Here is a 16223-nt window from a genome sequence, read left to right as displayed (position 1 = left end):
TGACAGATTGCTTTCTGACCTTGTACCTCTTGTTTTGGTTTTTGAAGTGTGTGTTGATTCACATGAGTTGTTTGATTATTTTCCCCTCATTGCATCCAGTTTCTCACTTTTACTATGTTTTCATAAAACAGTCCAACAAGGTTTTTTTTTTTTTACATTTCCTCCCTAAGTAGTGAACGGATTGCTTTGACTGTTTTTGACTGCAGATGCTTATGTGTTTGCAACCAGTAGAGTACAGCTGCTATAAGAGCCAAGCACATGATGTGCATGATGTTACACCTTACTGTAAACTGGGAACAGCACATGCTGACTGACTGCAGAATAGATAACATGCTGTTATGTAAACAAAGGATAGACATAAGTGTATACTGCTATGCATACCAGCCTTTATGGAGATTCTCCTTTCTTATTTGTGAGAGGTTGATGCTCTGTGTGGAGCAGTCAGATGCCAAAATATGTTTTGCTTGGACAGGGCAGTGCTTCTCCTCTGTAGTGAACAGTGAGCTGAGAACTAACAATGATCATCTGCTGTTATGGATTTGAAAGATGTTTAGATGGGGCAGATATTTTAATCTTTTTGAGAAATATATTTATTCACCATCCTGCAGAGAGTTAGGTGAGAATGATGCCACTCTTATCTTTTAATAGTACCATAAAGCAGAGGGCACTGTTGCATGGATGTTGTTATTTTTTTTAGTGTTATTCTGATTTTGAAGTAGTTGATACAACACTGACAGTATATAGACACTACATATTTTTGGTTCATTTCCACAGGGTCTGATGACCTGGACCAAAATCATTCTGCTTCATTATACCCGAGGAATTCAGAACAAAAATCATCATTTAAAAATGATCAGGTACTTGGCCTTTATTTGAAATTATTTGAAGACTTAACTGCACTGAAACTTATAAAAGTACAGCAGAATGAAGGAACATTTTTGACTGAAATATTGAAGTCTAATTAGTCAAATTAGTCAATTTCAAAGGTATTTTAAGTCACCTATAATCATTATATAACATTTAATGGTTTAAAACAGGCCATAATATAATTGAAATCAGAAAACTATTCTAGTTGACATCAATAAGATGAGTTTGCTAAATGTTAAAAATATGAATGACAATAGTAAAACACATCTGTGAAAAGTTAAATAGTTGATTTATACATTAAAAACACATTTAATGGTTGTATAGCTGCATTAATTTACCAATATGTTATAACTAATGTGTAAAACAGTTGTATATCTGTTATAAATGATAAATAAGAAGGTTAAAAGTGTCAAAATAGCATTAATGACAGTAAAATAGTCAACGTCCCTGCAACAGCGCCACCTGCGGTCACACGTTGTGTTACAGAATATGGAACTTAGCTTAGCTTAGCATAAAGAGTTAGTTGGCTAATGAAACACTCTTTCATTACCCTGTCCGGAGGTTACAGAATACGCCCTACGAGCACCTTTTGAGCTGACCAGTTAACATTTTACAACTCGTTTGTATAATCAGTACAGAAACACAGGTTTTAAAATAAATTAGCCGCCGACTACTTCCTGGTCGGGATCAGTAAATCTCCTGAAATTTTACCGGGTAGCTTAGCAACTGCTCACAACAAAGAATAACGTTAACTAAATTAACGTTAAAGCATAATTCCGGGAAAAGTGGGGCGTTTTTTGTTTTTTAAAATTTGTTTCTGTAGGAATAGAACAAACGATGTGTGTTAATTGGGGTTAAGGTGCCGAAAATGGGAATTATTGTTGAACTTTGTCTTTGTCTTTGGGCTTGTGCTACATTCACGTAATGTTGGCAAAATAGGAAAACATGGTTAGTCCTAGTTTAGTCAGCCAACATGTTGACATGTCTGTAGTTTATTTGGACGGGGAAAGATGGAATCGGTGTGAGAAATTCCTAATGTTGTCTTCACTCTTAATTAGAAATAGGAGGTTGGCGTGAGTGGTTTTCCTTCTGTGCTGCTAAGGCTCAGCGAGGTGACGTGAACGCCTCACATGACATTGAACTTCTCCACTAACTCAACATCAAAAAGTTTAATTTGCGATTTTTTCCAAAATATTTGAGAAAAAATTTGGAAGATTGAATTTGGAAAATTGAATTGGATTTGCTGCTTAAACACAGATGTGACCTGATAATTCCCAGCTCACAACATGTTCTTGTATGTAATGAGGAAGAATACTTTTAACACTTTGTACCTCAGTTATGTCCCAAAAAGGAGTTCATTTCACTTTCAGCTCAGTCAATTCAGGGATAACTACATTTTCAAGTTGCATGCATTAAGAAATAGTAAATAATTTAGCACTAAATAATTTAGCATTAGTTGCAGTCATTATTAAATGTTTTAATTGACTGAGCTCAAGGCGAAAGAACCAGCCATGCTGTATATTCACTGCTGCTTTTATTTCACTTATATTCACAAGCTCTTCGGAGCCAAGTGTCTTATCTGCCATTTTCACTTCAGGTATAGCAACAAAGAAACTGGGTTCATTTTTATGGGTTTGTTCTTTTGTGTTTTCTTGTCAGTCCTTGTTCTGCGTTTTAACCTGTAACCAATGTGGTTTAATTGAATGTTCTCAGTAGTTCTGTTGTTAGCTGTGCACCATGACCTCACAACTGGAGGAGGAGTAGACAAGACATGAAAACATGTTGAATTGCTCGCACTGTTGTTTCCTACATGGCTATACACAGCAAGTAATCCCAACACTGATACTAAAATGGTACATATTATCACGTAAATAAAAGGTTGGCTTCTTTTGCATTGCTGACTGTTCTGTGCTTGACTCCAGTATTTATGTTTTTCAGTATTTTCTGCACACCACAATTCAAATTTCACGCCTGACATGTTCAGAAACAACCACTAGATGGCTGTCAAATTCCCCCACTACAGAGTCCAGATAAACCCCAGTAGCCTGGTAATCAATCCACTAACTTGTAATTAGGCTCAGGTTTTCACTTCCACTGAAATATTTCAACTTGTACTCGAGGGATTGCTGCAAGATGTCATACAGAAATCCATCACCATAGATTACTAAACATTCACATTTGTTGGAAATCAATGTTCATATAAATCATCTAAAACATATAGAGCTCAGTTATAGAAGACAACAAGTGACCAAGAACAAACACAGAATTAACTAAAAGAGACACAAGATATTCTAAAATTACCCCAAAGAGACCAAACAAAAACTCAAAATGACCAAAGAAAAAACACACGCAACCACCTAAACATTATTTTCTGCTAGAATAGTATTAACACACGTTAAGCCATTTGTATTTCAGTTTTTATGGTCCTGTTGGAGTTCAGTCAAACAAACAGGTACAGTGTTAGAATACAAATGTCACATATCAGACCAGCTGACACTGAAATCCTCAACTAAGTCTCTTTACAGATAAGTAACAAACACTAAAGCATCAACTATAACAAGGAAATAAACAGGTAATTTACCAAAAATATAAAAACTACTGAAGTGAGTTTAAACTGCCTGTCTGTAAGGGTGCACGTCCATTTGAGTGACGTGTAATTTTTAACCCTAAATCTTCCAGCTTGTGTTCTTTAATTTAACTTTTATATGAGTTTGAGTGATTGTCATGATGCGATCTTAAAGGGTCAGTTCACCCAATTAAAACACTGTTTTCTAAATGAGAAATCAGAGATGGATACTTTTAAAACCTGAGTACATAAAACTGTCTGCATGTTTTGTTATCACTATGGGGCTATGTAAAACCTAGATTTTTTGTAAATTGGGTGAACTGGCCCTTTAATGTTTGGCATTTTTCTCTTCTTGGACTTCTTCAACTCATTCTCTAGGTTTCCGGTCGTTCCATCTCCTCTCATGCTCTCCAGACTCCGGCGGACCGAGCTCTCCTCCTCTGGAGCTGCTGACTCTGCCTGCGGCGGTTGATGAGCTTGGTGCTGGCACGAAGCTTACGGAGCCTCAAGGCGCGAAGCCGCAGCTGAAGGTCCTGCGGGATCTTCCCTCCTTTGGCCCGGATCTCCTTCAGCTGCTGAAGGGGTGTTTTGGTGAGGGTGAAGTCACAGATGGTGGGATGTGGCTCCAATCCAACGTGACAATGACGCACGGAAGGGAAGTAGCCCTCGGCCCAAACCACCACCTTGTACTCACCGGGGTTCAGAAGACGCCAGTAGTCCCCGTCCGCAGCTACAGGACGTAGAATAGAGGTTGTTGATGGAGAAACAGTTTCCTGTCATTCATTTCATGCATCTGATTTTCATATTTTGTGAAAGATATCTCAAAACCTCCCCAAAATAACATCAGACACAAATTCAGAATCTAGTGGCTAACCTGATCGGATGTCATGGTCGTGGTCCTCCACCTTGATTACAGCATCTGCTAATCCCTGTTTAGTCATCTTGTCCCTAACCACACCTTTAATTCCTCTGTGAACCTGAGTGAAAAACAAACTGCACGTCAGGACTTAAATGCAGACAGTACAGTATGAAGGTGATTTTTGATGTAGCAGCTCTGAAATCCAGCTCGATCTGCAGCATTTCCATGTTCTCATGTTTTCAAGTCCACCCCAATTGTTTGGTCCTGTTCCTCTTCCTAAGAAGTGTTTAGAGACGGCTGCACATCCTCTGAGACCTCGACTAGGCCGCTGTCTTTGAGCAGGATTTTTGCTGGTTGGAGTCTTGCTTTCTTTATTTACAGAATCCTGTATCAGTTATAAAATAGCTTTTCTATCTCTCAGTGAGCAAAGTTTGACAAGTTGATCTTCCGATGTTGTCAGTCTTCATCTGCCTGATCGTGCTGCTTCAGTTTCCAAAAAAGCGTGTTAGTGTTTTGCGCTGCCCTCTCTGAGAAACTTTCAATCGAGCCCCTCATTGCTTAAAATACCTATTTTCACTTTTCAATTAATAAAACAAGTGAACTATAAGTGAATTTATTGCACAAGCCTCTGATGAGAAGAGTGTCATCTGAATATGGGCTTCACTGTCAGTGACACAACGTTTTTTACATTTATTTCTATTTGTGACCTATAAATAGGGCAGAATCTTGAATTTTTCTTCTTGTCTTGCTAATTCCCTAAAACTTTTGGACTCCACTGCAGATGCAGACTTACCTGCTCCATGTAAACCAGCAGAGACTCCTTGTTGTTCTCCCACTCGATGGGAAGTTCACTGGCATGAGGGAACTTATCACAGGACAGCTCCACTGTGACCTCGAAGCAGTTAGTGTGCAGGTAACTGAAGTCATTCATACCTGCAAAAAAAAAACAGTCAGTGCAAGTTAAAGAAGAGTAGCGTCCTTTATACATTTTATTTTGACTGTCCAATACTAGTGTTTATATACTGTACTATACTAAGCACTACACACATGATTTGTAAACTACATCTACTGGGATCATTTAAAGGCTCCTGGTGTGACTCACTGCCTGGGACGGTGTGCCAGGCTCCGCCGTTGATGATGTTGTTGTGTGCCTGGAAGTCCTCGTAGTGACAGATGCGGCGTTCAGGGTTTGCCATCACCAGGTTAGTCGAGGCGTAGACGGTGGCCAGCCATCGAAAGAAGGCATTGTCTGCCGTGGGGGTGTCTTCTTGGGGCGCCCAGTCACGGGTGCAGTCGAAGGGATACGTAACCACCAGCTCTCCGCCGTGGAGGTTCGCACTGAGCACGAAGGGAATATTCTGCATCCAGCTGATCACGGCACGGGTCTCTGGTGCAACCTGGCAGTGGTGAAAGAAGTACATTTACATAAGTTTACTACATATAGTAAGTACAATTTCATTTTTAAAAAAGTTTTTATTGCTCCCCGACTCTCTACAGTAACACAAATCAAATGAAGGTGTGTTGAACAAATCTAATACTAAATACTTTGTTTTCTTAGTGGAGTACTTGGACATTTAAACTTTAAGTAAATTTTATTTTCTTTTTAAATTTTAGATTATGTAAAGTAAAGAGTAATAGTGTCTTGCAGTACTTCCACTTGTAGTGGAGAATTTTTGTAGCCATTTACTAGTACTTTTACTTTTACAGTATTGAGTTTGTGTACATGTACCACATCAGTTTATTTATTATTATTTATTAGATTTTCACAATTTGATGCGTCAGTATGTAAACACAATTTTACTTGCTGCTTCATTTACTAAAGCAGTGTACTTCCATACAAGTTTGTGGTATTTGTACTTTATCTGAGTATTTTCATTGTCTACCACTTTATACTTTGACTTCAATACATTTCATAGACAAATGTTGTACTACTACTGCTCAACTATAGTTATATGACAGCTGTAATGATTTAAATAGCATTTTATTCAGCTAAATAAATGTATTGGAGTCCTATTTTTGTCGTGGATTAGATTTATATTTCTGATAAGTCTTAGTAACATTTCAGTGTTATTTTCTGGTTTTGTTTTAGATATTTGGTGATATTTTACAATAGTGGGAGTTTCAACATTAAAAACAAACTGTTGCCTAACATTGAGTGACAACGTTCAGGTTTCCAGGAAAACCGCAGTTTTCTTGGCTTTGAAGTAATTTCCGTATTTGAAGCTTGCATGCCACTGAAATGAAAACATGATTTTCCTCTCCTCAAACTGCCCACATGCAAAAAAAATGCAGCATGACTCACATTTGTGCACTAATAAATTGGAAACTTAAGAACTATTACCAGGGCCAGACATTTTGACGTTGCTTATGTGTAACTTTCATTACAGCATTTTATGACAGTTCTAATTTTATTATATTTATTATTTTGTACGACATTATCTATTGAATGTTACACTGTTGTACAAATAACACTGCATGTCCTTACTAAGGCATCTTCTTGAGTGTAGTACTCAGGGATGGGGATATAGTGGTTGGACACTTTGGATTTTTCCTCTGCCTTCTCTTGAGCATCCCACATGATGTTGTTCAGGTCTGGAAAATTATGATTCAGGTCGATTCCCTCAAAGGTGTATCGTCCTTCAGCCCAGCCGGCCAGTTCAGAGCCCTGAAGCATCCAGTCAACACAATCACAGTAAGTACTTTGGATAAACTGTACTGAAACTTATGATAAAATGAAATAATGTCAATCTTAGTCCTTGCTACAAAGCTGTATAGTTGTCTTCAACTATGAATGAACAACATGCATCCCCATTTTTACATAACAGTGTCACAATCTCTGTTACCTGTGCCTTCCTCACTCCTTAAGCAGATCTGCAGCCCTTTCCTTTGATACAAACTATTATATCATGTTATTTAGTCTAGTTTTGTAAAAGAAATTGTATTTAATAAACAAAAATAAACCAAACTATCAAATGTTCAAAAAGATCTTTACCCTGCTGAACTAATATTCAATAAAGGTCCAGAATAAATGTCTCAGGAGCAAAGTGGTTACCTATTCACCTAAAGATACATTTTCTGAACTACGCATGTGCTTCTGAGTTTTGCACTTGAGTGCAAACGAAAAGAAATGTACAAGTCGTTTCAAGCATCTATCACCTTGTTATAAGCCACTTCGTATCCATCAGGGTTCATAGAGGGCAGGAGGTGGATTCGTGTCTCAGTGACCAGCCGGACGATTCGTTGATTGCCCTTCTTGTATTCTCTGCATATGTACTGCATGAGGTTTAGAACGAGCTCTCGACCGAGAGCCTCGTTCCCATGCATCCCTGCAACATAACGAAACTCTGGCTCACCTGCCAAGAGTAACAAGTAGAGGGTTATTTTACTTACCAAGCAATAATCTGAGATATTTGTCTTAATGGCATTTGTGCAGACATAAAGTAAACTTACAGTAACACATCATGATGTAAATAAGCTCTGAATTTGATTGAATTCATAATTGTAGGTCAAAGTTTAAGTCCAGAGACACATGAGGAATGCATTCAATCTCTCAGATAAAACAAACTTTTGTATTTTGTTATGCAACAGCATCAAGTACGTCTACAGCACTTTTCCTAAAATCATAAGTCGATTGGCCAGACTTGATGGCAGACATTCTTAATAATAAAGCCATCAAAGACTCAAGGCATAACTTCTGATTTGGCACCAGTTTCTACTTCACCATGAAACCACAGAAACTAATCTCAGCTGTTGACACTTGAATGACCCAAATTCCCATCAAGTTCTCTTGAGACTGAATCCGTTTTATAATGTCCTTCTTGTCATTTGCCAGGAAAAAATAAAGAGAGACACACTGTACTCCCCCTAATTTAAAATTTTAACTTTTTTGGCAGATGTACTGTAGAGTGGCCACAAACTCCTGCATCTGAAGACAGCTGAAAGAGCTGAATGTGCAGTCTCAAATTTCAAACTGTTATCAGTTTGTTTATGTAAGAAAGTCTTTGACCTCCCTGTGAGATGCTGCTGCAGAAATCAGGTTGTGTAAACACTGAGAGGATGTTGAAGTTGGCCCCTAGCAGCTAAAGTCAGAGTACATTGCAAACATTCATACCTAGTTCATGTTTTCCAGGGTTATCTGAGATCTCCATGACATAGAGTTTGAGGCCCATGTAGCTCTTCCCAATGGTGTAGATGCGAGTTATGTCCGGGCACTCCTCAGTCACAGACTTCATAAGCTTCATTTTAGAGAAAAGAAGTTAAACTGAAAGGTCTTCAAATGGTTAATGTGAAGGAAAATCTGCAAACTGTTAAGACTGTGAATAAAAACCTTGGAATTACTTTTGGGGGAACCAAATTTACTCATTGTGCCTGTGTGGCCTCTGAGCCACTCATAACAATCTAACCTTTCTCATCTCTTTGTAGTTGTGGTGTCTGAAGTCCAGAGTTTCCTTTGATACTGGTTCTTGCTCAGATGAATATGTGTCAGTTGGATCTAGGAGGAAATAACATGAGATTGTTTTTCTGTTATTAATTAACAGACTGAACGACCACCTAGCCTCTGAAAACTGGCACATTTTACATACATTTTCACATAATAGTCACAGTGTACATAATAAATCCTTCAAATTCCTCATTATTACTGCTCTGTGGGTCTATAATGGAGTACTTTTACCTACTGTCAACATTACAGCCGAGTATCTCAGCCCTAAGGCAGATGGTGCCGTTAAAGTACCAGGTCTGCGGGTTGATCCGGATGAAGCGGGCAATGGTGGGAACAGGAAGCAGTCCAAGCACCGGGATTTCTGGATTCTGGTTTCCTTGAAATATCTGCACAATTCACGGTAGGTTTCAACATGTTAGAGCACATCCTAGAACTCTTTACAGTTTTTTGACTTGGATAAAATATCTTGCTTGCCGTACAAGGAAAGCAAAATATGATAAATATAAATGTTAGGAGGAGAAAAATACTTTTAGAGACATACGAAATAGTATCAGCCACTATCAGGTTAGATTTCCATAAATTGTCCCTAAAGGATTAACTTTGTCTGATATTTGGCTTAAAACCAAATACCTGTAAAAATGATCACATCGGCTACTTGTGTTTAGTGCTAGTTAGCAAATGCTAACATGCTAATAGTTAAAAGAGGTTTATTGGAGTAAATTAAATATTAAAGTTGTTAATCTTTAATCCAAAAACCAAAAACTAACCAGTTATTTCTAACTTTTCATCATCTGGCTCAAATGTGCTAACAAGCTGTGATAATAACAACCGTGACTAAAACATAATGAGCTTGGGAGACGTAAGCTAGTGATATTTTAATGAAACATCAGCAAAGCCTATTTTTTTGTTTTACTTTTAGATCAACCTTTTCCAGAAGACTGTTCAACACACTGACATGTGATGTTGAACAAAACATAATTTAGGTTCAGGTGCAGCTTTAAAGCAGACTTTACCTTTCTTTGTATTTGAATGATGCAGCTTTAATCAAGAGGTTTTAACATTTGAAAACACAATTAGTTTTCATTGTTGTTGAAGCTTCAGACATTGTCAGGTAAACTGTAAATTGCCAACAACTAATTTAAAATCACCTTATGTTAAATATTTCAGCTGTCTCTCTTTTGAACTTGTTGTTCACAGTACACATTTCACTTTGGCACAAACTCTTTAAAATCTGTTTTCCATCTGTTTGAGGTCCACCACAGCTGTTACATTCCTTAAATCAGACAACACAGAAAGTTGTTCTTACTGCCTCTTCTGTCCCGTTCATGCAGGTTTCCCAATTCACAGAGTCATTGCTCAGCTGCACTTTGTAGGTTTCCACCCAGTCCCAACTATAATAAACACAAAAACAACAGATGAAGAACTGTATCATTAGAATTTTAACAATGAATTAATGACTTGTGTTTTCATTCATTTTGTAGTTGTCTATTTCATTTTCTCCTCAGACTTTGATCTTGATACTACCTGACCTCCAGATGGAGTTTCGGCCCTGCAGGATGACCCCAGTGAACAGGGTGAGGTGTAGGGCATCCACTTCAAGCCACTGGTGCCGGTCTTTGTAGTCCGCACACCAGGCTCCATCATACAAGTCTCCATCCTCAATTCCCGACTGAAAATAACACGGTACACACAAATCTGTGTCAACTGGAGAACACATTAAACGCCAGGCTCTTGCTCTGCATCAGTCATTGCATAACTTTCTGGTGTTAACCTGATTGTAAAATAATTGCTTTCAGACTGCAACTGTTGAACTGCAGAACAAGAGGGGGATGGGGCAACGTATTGAATACCATTGCTACCATTTTCCTGGCTGAGTTTATAGAATTTCTTAGGGACTCTATTAATAGAAATCCAGTAGAATCAATAGGAACACTTTCTACTGCAAAGACCACCAGGATCAGAAACAGCTTTATTCCCACAGCTGTTATGTTACTGACTGCTTTATTATTATTATCATTATTAATAGTGCGTAGACATGGCTATTCTGCACTGTACTGCTTATTGCTCATCTGGTTAGATTGTAAACTGCATTTCGTTGCCTTGTACTTTTACATTTACTCTTACTTGTACATTTGTAATGAGAAAGAAGTTGAATCTAATCTAATCCAAAAATCACTGGGACTTTTGTAGTTTTACATGCTACATTAACTTTTAGTATTCAGCCAGAAACACTACGTTGCTTCTTCTCTGAATCTGACATGATGATGATTAAATTAATTTCAGTTTTATGGGCACAACAAGCATTTTGTATATTTGGGCATTGAGAATGAGGATTTATTATTATGATGTTCGAACCATACAGTAAGTTTCCAACATTATTTCTGCACTTGGGTCCTACCTGGCTGATATATTTCTGATACTTCTGCAGAAAAAGGTGTGGCTCCTCATTAAAATCAACAGGCATCCTTTTGGTCATCTGGCTATACCTTCTCTTCTTGCTATTATTTGTGTTTTCATTTCTCCAAGAATAATTTCTTGAAATGACCCCTGATTCAGATCTAGACTGACCTGAATATTCAGCCTCCCCCTGTGAGGACCCAATCCCATTCGCTGATAGGATGATGCCTGCATCTGGCTGTCATCAACCAGCAACGACTCCAGGCCAAGGGGAGGACAATCTAGAAGAAAACCCAAAGATAAAACCTTCTGAGCTCTGAGCATGTTTGCAGATGCTGATCCTCAGCTCTAGGACTGACTCATTATCGGTAAAACACACACTTTCTGGTTTTTCTAAGTAAACAGACTCATGGCTGATGTAATTTGAGGTCTGATCAGCTGTTTTGTGGCATATTCCTAATGAATCTGTGTCAGTTCAGTGGCGGTTTGCAGATTTTTTCCTCTGTATGTCTGGGGGTTTGCAGGAGACGGAAGATAAGTGAATCCATGGAGGGTTGAATGTAACATGAGACATGTTTGGGGGCCAAGTTATGTGAAGTCAAAGATTTAGGAAAGCAGCTAGATAAAATTAAAGCTGCAGGGTGTTTTATGACTCTGGAAAGATGACAAATTAAAGAAAAGGGAGCAAAATAAACATGTATAAGAGGGTTTGCTACAGCATTTCACATAAATTGAGGACAAATCATTTTAATCAATGGATCATTTAAATGTGAAGGTTTGTTTTTTAGGTTTTCCGTAATATAGATTATCTTTGAGTTTTGGACTGTCAGACATAAAATAGTTAGTCATTTTTTTAGTTTTTACAATAATTATTCTAATCGTTTGTATGCAGTTTTAATCAGCACAAATGCTAAATCAGCATCTTTTAAATTTGGCTATTTACTCTTAGTTCTCAAGTAAACCATTCATTTTTATATAATAAGCAATTTGCAGACGTCTCACTGTGCTAGATGAAATTGTGATGTAGGCTTTTTCTGATGTGACAAAAAAGTTTCCTAATTGCAGCCACAAACACGTTATCTGCACAAATACCAGGAGTTGACCACAATTTGTCTGTTTCATGTCGTTTTTCCATTTTAGAAATCATATAAACAGAGATGCAACAGTTGCAATGCATGAAATCCACTCTCTGCAGCAAAATAAATATGGTTAGATTAAGAAATGTTTAGGTTTGTAGGACTATAACACTTAAACACTTTTAGATCTGAACAAAGTTATAGATTTCTGCAACAAAAATAACTCTGTGAACGCCTCATTGCTGAACTGCAACAGCGTTTGGTTTTAATTAACCCGACGTCTCTCTGGCTTCTCTCTACTCCTGGTGAACAGTTCAGTACCACTAACCTACTTGGCAGAGGTTCAGATGTTCACAGTGATCACTTTTCCTTACCCAGCTGAGTTTTCTTATGGTCTGTCTTATTTCCATCTGCTTCTTCTGCGTCTTTATCTTTTTTGTTGCTGGTGTTTTTTGTGTCCAGCTGTTTTCTTGGGACAGCGGTGGTGAACAACTCTGTCTGTGCTGTCGGTGTGTGTCTGTGTCTGTGATCCTCCACAGTGACAGACTCACTCCACTTTACCGTCGTGGTCGGAACTAATGAAGAACTCTCGGTGGTTGCATTGATTCTTAGCGCTCCGGCTTTGTCTAAAAGGACTCCCATAAAAATCACTGCAGCGAAAATGCACACTGACTTTTCCATGTTGCTCTTTGTTTGCTGCTGCAGAGTGGTGAGGGGAAAAAATCCCCGGCTAGTTTATATGGAGATGACAGAGCCAGAGGTCCATCCACATCCCTCCTCCTCAGTGCCACATCCCCCTCCCTCCTTAAATTCCAGAGAGTGTGATGCAAAAAAACTTGTGCATGATCTGAACTTAACGTGTGTTTTTATGTGTTGACCCACATGTTTCAATTCAGTTCATTAAAAACAAGTGCAAAGAAATCCCAGACGAAAACTTCTCCACAAATATGAAATGTGTGGTTTGTGGCTAATCCTAATTGTTTTGGAGATCCTGTGACTTTAGCACCAAATCACAACACAAATCATCTCCAGGCACTTTACAATGTAAGATTTAAGACCATACACAATATAATAATACATAATAGAACATTATATGAACAAAGTTGGTTTTCAGTGATTCAAGTTTGACTGTATGTGTGCTCCTTTGGTAGAGAAAAAAGGTTTGCAAGTTTTTTTAACTCTGCGTTGTCAGGGTGTGAAGTTGTCAGACTCAAAGCAGCATCTGGACATGCAGCAGTCTCAAAAAAGCAGAAGCTGAAGGATGACACCTTTACTTTTTTAAAGGATTAAATAAAAAAAAACATGTTTTAACTTGCTTCTATAACCACAAAAAAGACAAAACACTGCTTTCTTCACTTCTAACATCTTTGTCCTAGCTATACCATAGGTTATGACTGAAGTCCTATAAACCTATAGTCATTGTATGTGTTGTCTTACTTCACTGCAAGTAGATCACACTTCAGCTTTGGTTTAAATGAAGTCAAACACTCTGTCAGGTGCATCCTTACACATTTGCGTCGGATTCTGTCAAATGAACTGTGCTTATCAGTTAACAGTTCATCTGGGACTTCTTATATTTAGAGTTTCATTCGAATTGCTCGTGTCCAAACAGGTTTTATCTTTTCTACATTTTATAATTGTAGATTTGACTCATGTCATACCCAGCTTCTGTTTCTTCTTCTACATTTTCTTGCTGATTTCAGGGTCCAGTTATTTTGCACGTTTGACTCCTGACAATAACGGGAAAAAAACAACACTAAAATCCATGTTAACTATTTGTACTGGACTGGTCGGCCTGCTGAATAACACCGTGACTCATTCCAACATTCTCATGGATTGAAATGACTAATTTTTCCAAAGATTTCTTTTCAAAATCTTTAATCGCCCTTTGCCATAGAAACATTCTCCTGAGCTGCAAATCATCTTATTTTTCACGCTTGATGTTGTGCTCTCCTTCCCCTTGCCGCTCTAAGTTATGCTCCAGCCTGTTCCCGGATCATGAATAAGAGTTCCTCAGACGAACTGGAACTGATAAAATGTCTAACGCAATATAGCTGAGACAATAAACAAAAAACTAAGCAGCTAATACATATTACTAAACTCAGAACATCGAATATTTATGAGACTGCACATAGTCTGAGGTTAATTACAGCAACAAAAGAGATGACACAGGTCACTGCTTGTATGACAAATTCAGAACAGAAAATGTAACATCCCCCGCTTCCTTGTCAGCAAACCATCAAATCTGTTCTGTGTTTAAGCTGTGTGAACATCACTGCGTCAGCTTTTACACACTCGGCTGTCAACATCTGGTACATTTTACTATCTTGAAATGAAAGACGACACATAGAAAAACAAGGAGTCACCCTCTAAGCTCATTATGAGTGTATTGTTTTCATGCATCTGTGTGTGCAGAGATTGCATTTCAGGTCTGTCTTTGTTGCTCTGTGTCTCTGACAGCTTTATAATGATGCTCTCTTCAGTTTCTAATGCAACAACAAATGAAGTTAAGTGGAAATACTGCTGCTTGAAAAGTTTGTTTTTTGAACAGGGCATGAGGAAGGTTTTATTTGTTTTTGGTAGTATGAAGCAAGATTTAGCACAAATAAACACAAACAAATGATACTAAACAGACATGTTACAATGTTGAGCAACAAAAAAATAACCACATAAACCTCATCCAAACAAGATACAAGTAAAATGTTTAATGGATTCCATATTTCAAGTCTTATCTATTGGTTTTATTTTATTTTTAAAGCATTAGTCAACGGGAGTATTATGTCCTGAAAGTCAATTTAACCATAAATTGTTTCTATCTGCTGTGAGAAAGTCCAGGAATGTCAGATAATTAGATTAATGCTAATTAATTAATTATTAATGCTCATTTTGACAAGTTTAAGGCTGAATAAAGACAGATAACTGACTGATTTCCTTTAACAACAACTGAGATGATACCCCAGAGGAAAATGTACTGCTCCTTCATAGTTGTTAAAGGAGCTGAGTTGAAATTCAGTTCAGCCTCATGTTAGTTTCTAGTCTGATGTGTTTCTCCTAAAATCCACCAGGAGAAATAGGTGAGTTAGTAGTCCTACTTAAGATGTGAGGCACAGCAGAGCAGCCTGGACCAACTCAAAGTTAAGTGTCTAGGTTTAATCTTTTATCAACTTTTTTTGTTAAAAGCAATAATTTATCAAACAATTTAAATTTGATAGGGGGAGGTCACACATCTGGAGAGGGTAGATAAGCAAGAGGAGTTTCAATTCAGTTTAAATGATAATTTCCCCATAGAGACCAAAGCTATACCTTAAATTATAATAATACACTACAGTTGATCTTATTTTGTATTATTAATCTGAATCTGTAAAGTATCTAAAACTGTTTAGATACAGTTCAGGTAGAATACAATGAAAAGACTACTAATACTGAGTATATTACTGTTACTTTCCAGAGGAATGATCACATTTGAAGACACAACATTACGTATTACACTTTAAACTGAATGATCTGCAGTGTGTTTACATTTCAGTTTCACTTTAAAGGAAAGAAAAATCTTAAAAGACTAAGAGAGGTAAATTAAGAAGGGTTAGACTTTTGATGGTGAAGGAATCAAATGTACAGTAAACTGCATCACATCAAAAGCAACTTCCTTCCTGTATGCAAATAATATAGAGAGAGCCAGGCGACTCACCCACACAACCAGGAAATCTACTTTCTTGATATTAGTCACCATTGCAAACGCTACGCATCTGCACTTTGTAGACAAATGTGATGCTTCAGAGAGTCATGAGAAAAACTGATTTGGTCTATGCAGAATGATAATGCACACTTCTGAAGTCCTTTACTGGAGAATTTTAGGCTTATGGGCTACATTTATTTAATACCTTTCTGATAGCTCATTTGAAATACAATCAACTAATAAATTATGATCTATTATCATGGATTAACCATCAAAGTTCACAATAAACATTTTTCTATTTAAAATGTTTAGTTTCTCTTGTGTGTGGCCCCCAACATTTG

The 16223-nt window shown here is 37.6% G+C and overlaps 1 protein-coding gene across 1 annotated transcript; it reads right to left on the bottom strand.

Annotated features, from left to right (window-relative positions):
- Positions 1–141: 141 nt before the first annotated feature.
- Positions 142–12903, bottom strand: LOC113148111 (probable carboxypeptidase X1). The gene is made up of 13 exons (XM_026339605.1): positions 12581–12903; positions 11302–11411; positions 10263–10402; positions 10040–10124; positions 8969–9119; positions 8696–8784; positions 8404–8527; positions 7449–7645; positions 6778–6957; positions 5395–5689; positions 5086–5225; positions 4308–4410; positions 142–4163 (listed from the first exon to the last, which is right to left on the bottom strand). The coding sequence occupies exons 1-13, from the start codon at positions 12885–12887 to the stop codon at positions 3835–3837; spliced, it is 2250 nt and encodes a 749-aa protein (XP_026195390.1). The 5' UTR covers positions 12888–12903; the 3' UTR covers positions 142–3834.
- Between the last annotated feature and the right edge of the window lie 3320 nt (positions 12904–16223).

This window comes from Anabas testudineus, chromosome 22, assembly GCF_900324465.2.
Source record: "Anabas testudineus chromosome 22, fAnaTes1.2, whole genome shotgun sequence".
Lineage (NCBI taxonomy): Eukaryota > Metazoa > Chordata > Actinopteri > Anabantiformes > Anabantidae > Anabas > Anabas testudineus.
The sequence above is the reverse complement of the archived record's forward strand: the minus strand, read 5'-3'. Positions and strand labels throughout refer to the sequence as shown.

Coding starts and splice junctions, on each gene's coding strand:
- LOC113148111 (XM_026339605.1), bottom strand. CDS start 12,887: ATGGAAAAGTCAGTGTGCATTTTCGCTGCAGTGATTTTTATGGGAGTC. Junction 11,412..12,580: donor CCATAAGAAAACTCAGCTGG/GTAAGGAAAAGT, acceptor GTTTTCTTCTAG/ATTGTCCTCCCCTTGGCCTG. Junction 9,120..10,039: donor TGAACGGGACAGAAGAGGCA/GTAAGAACAACT, acceptor TGAATTGTGCAG/ATATTTCAAGGAAACCAGAA.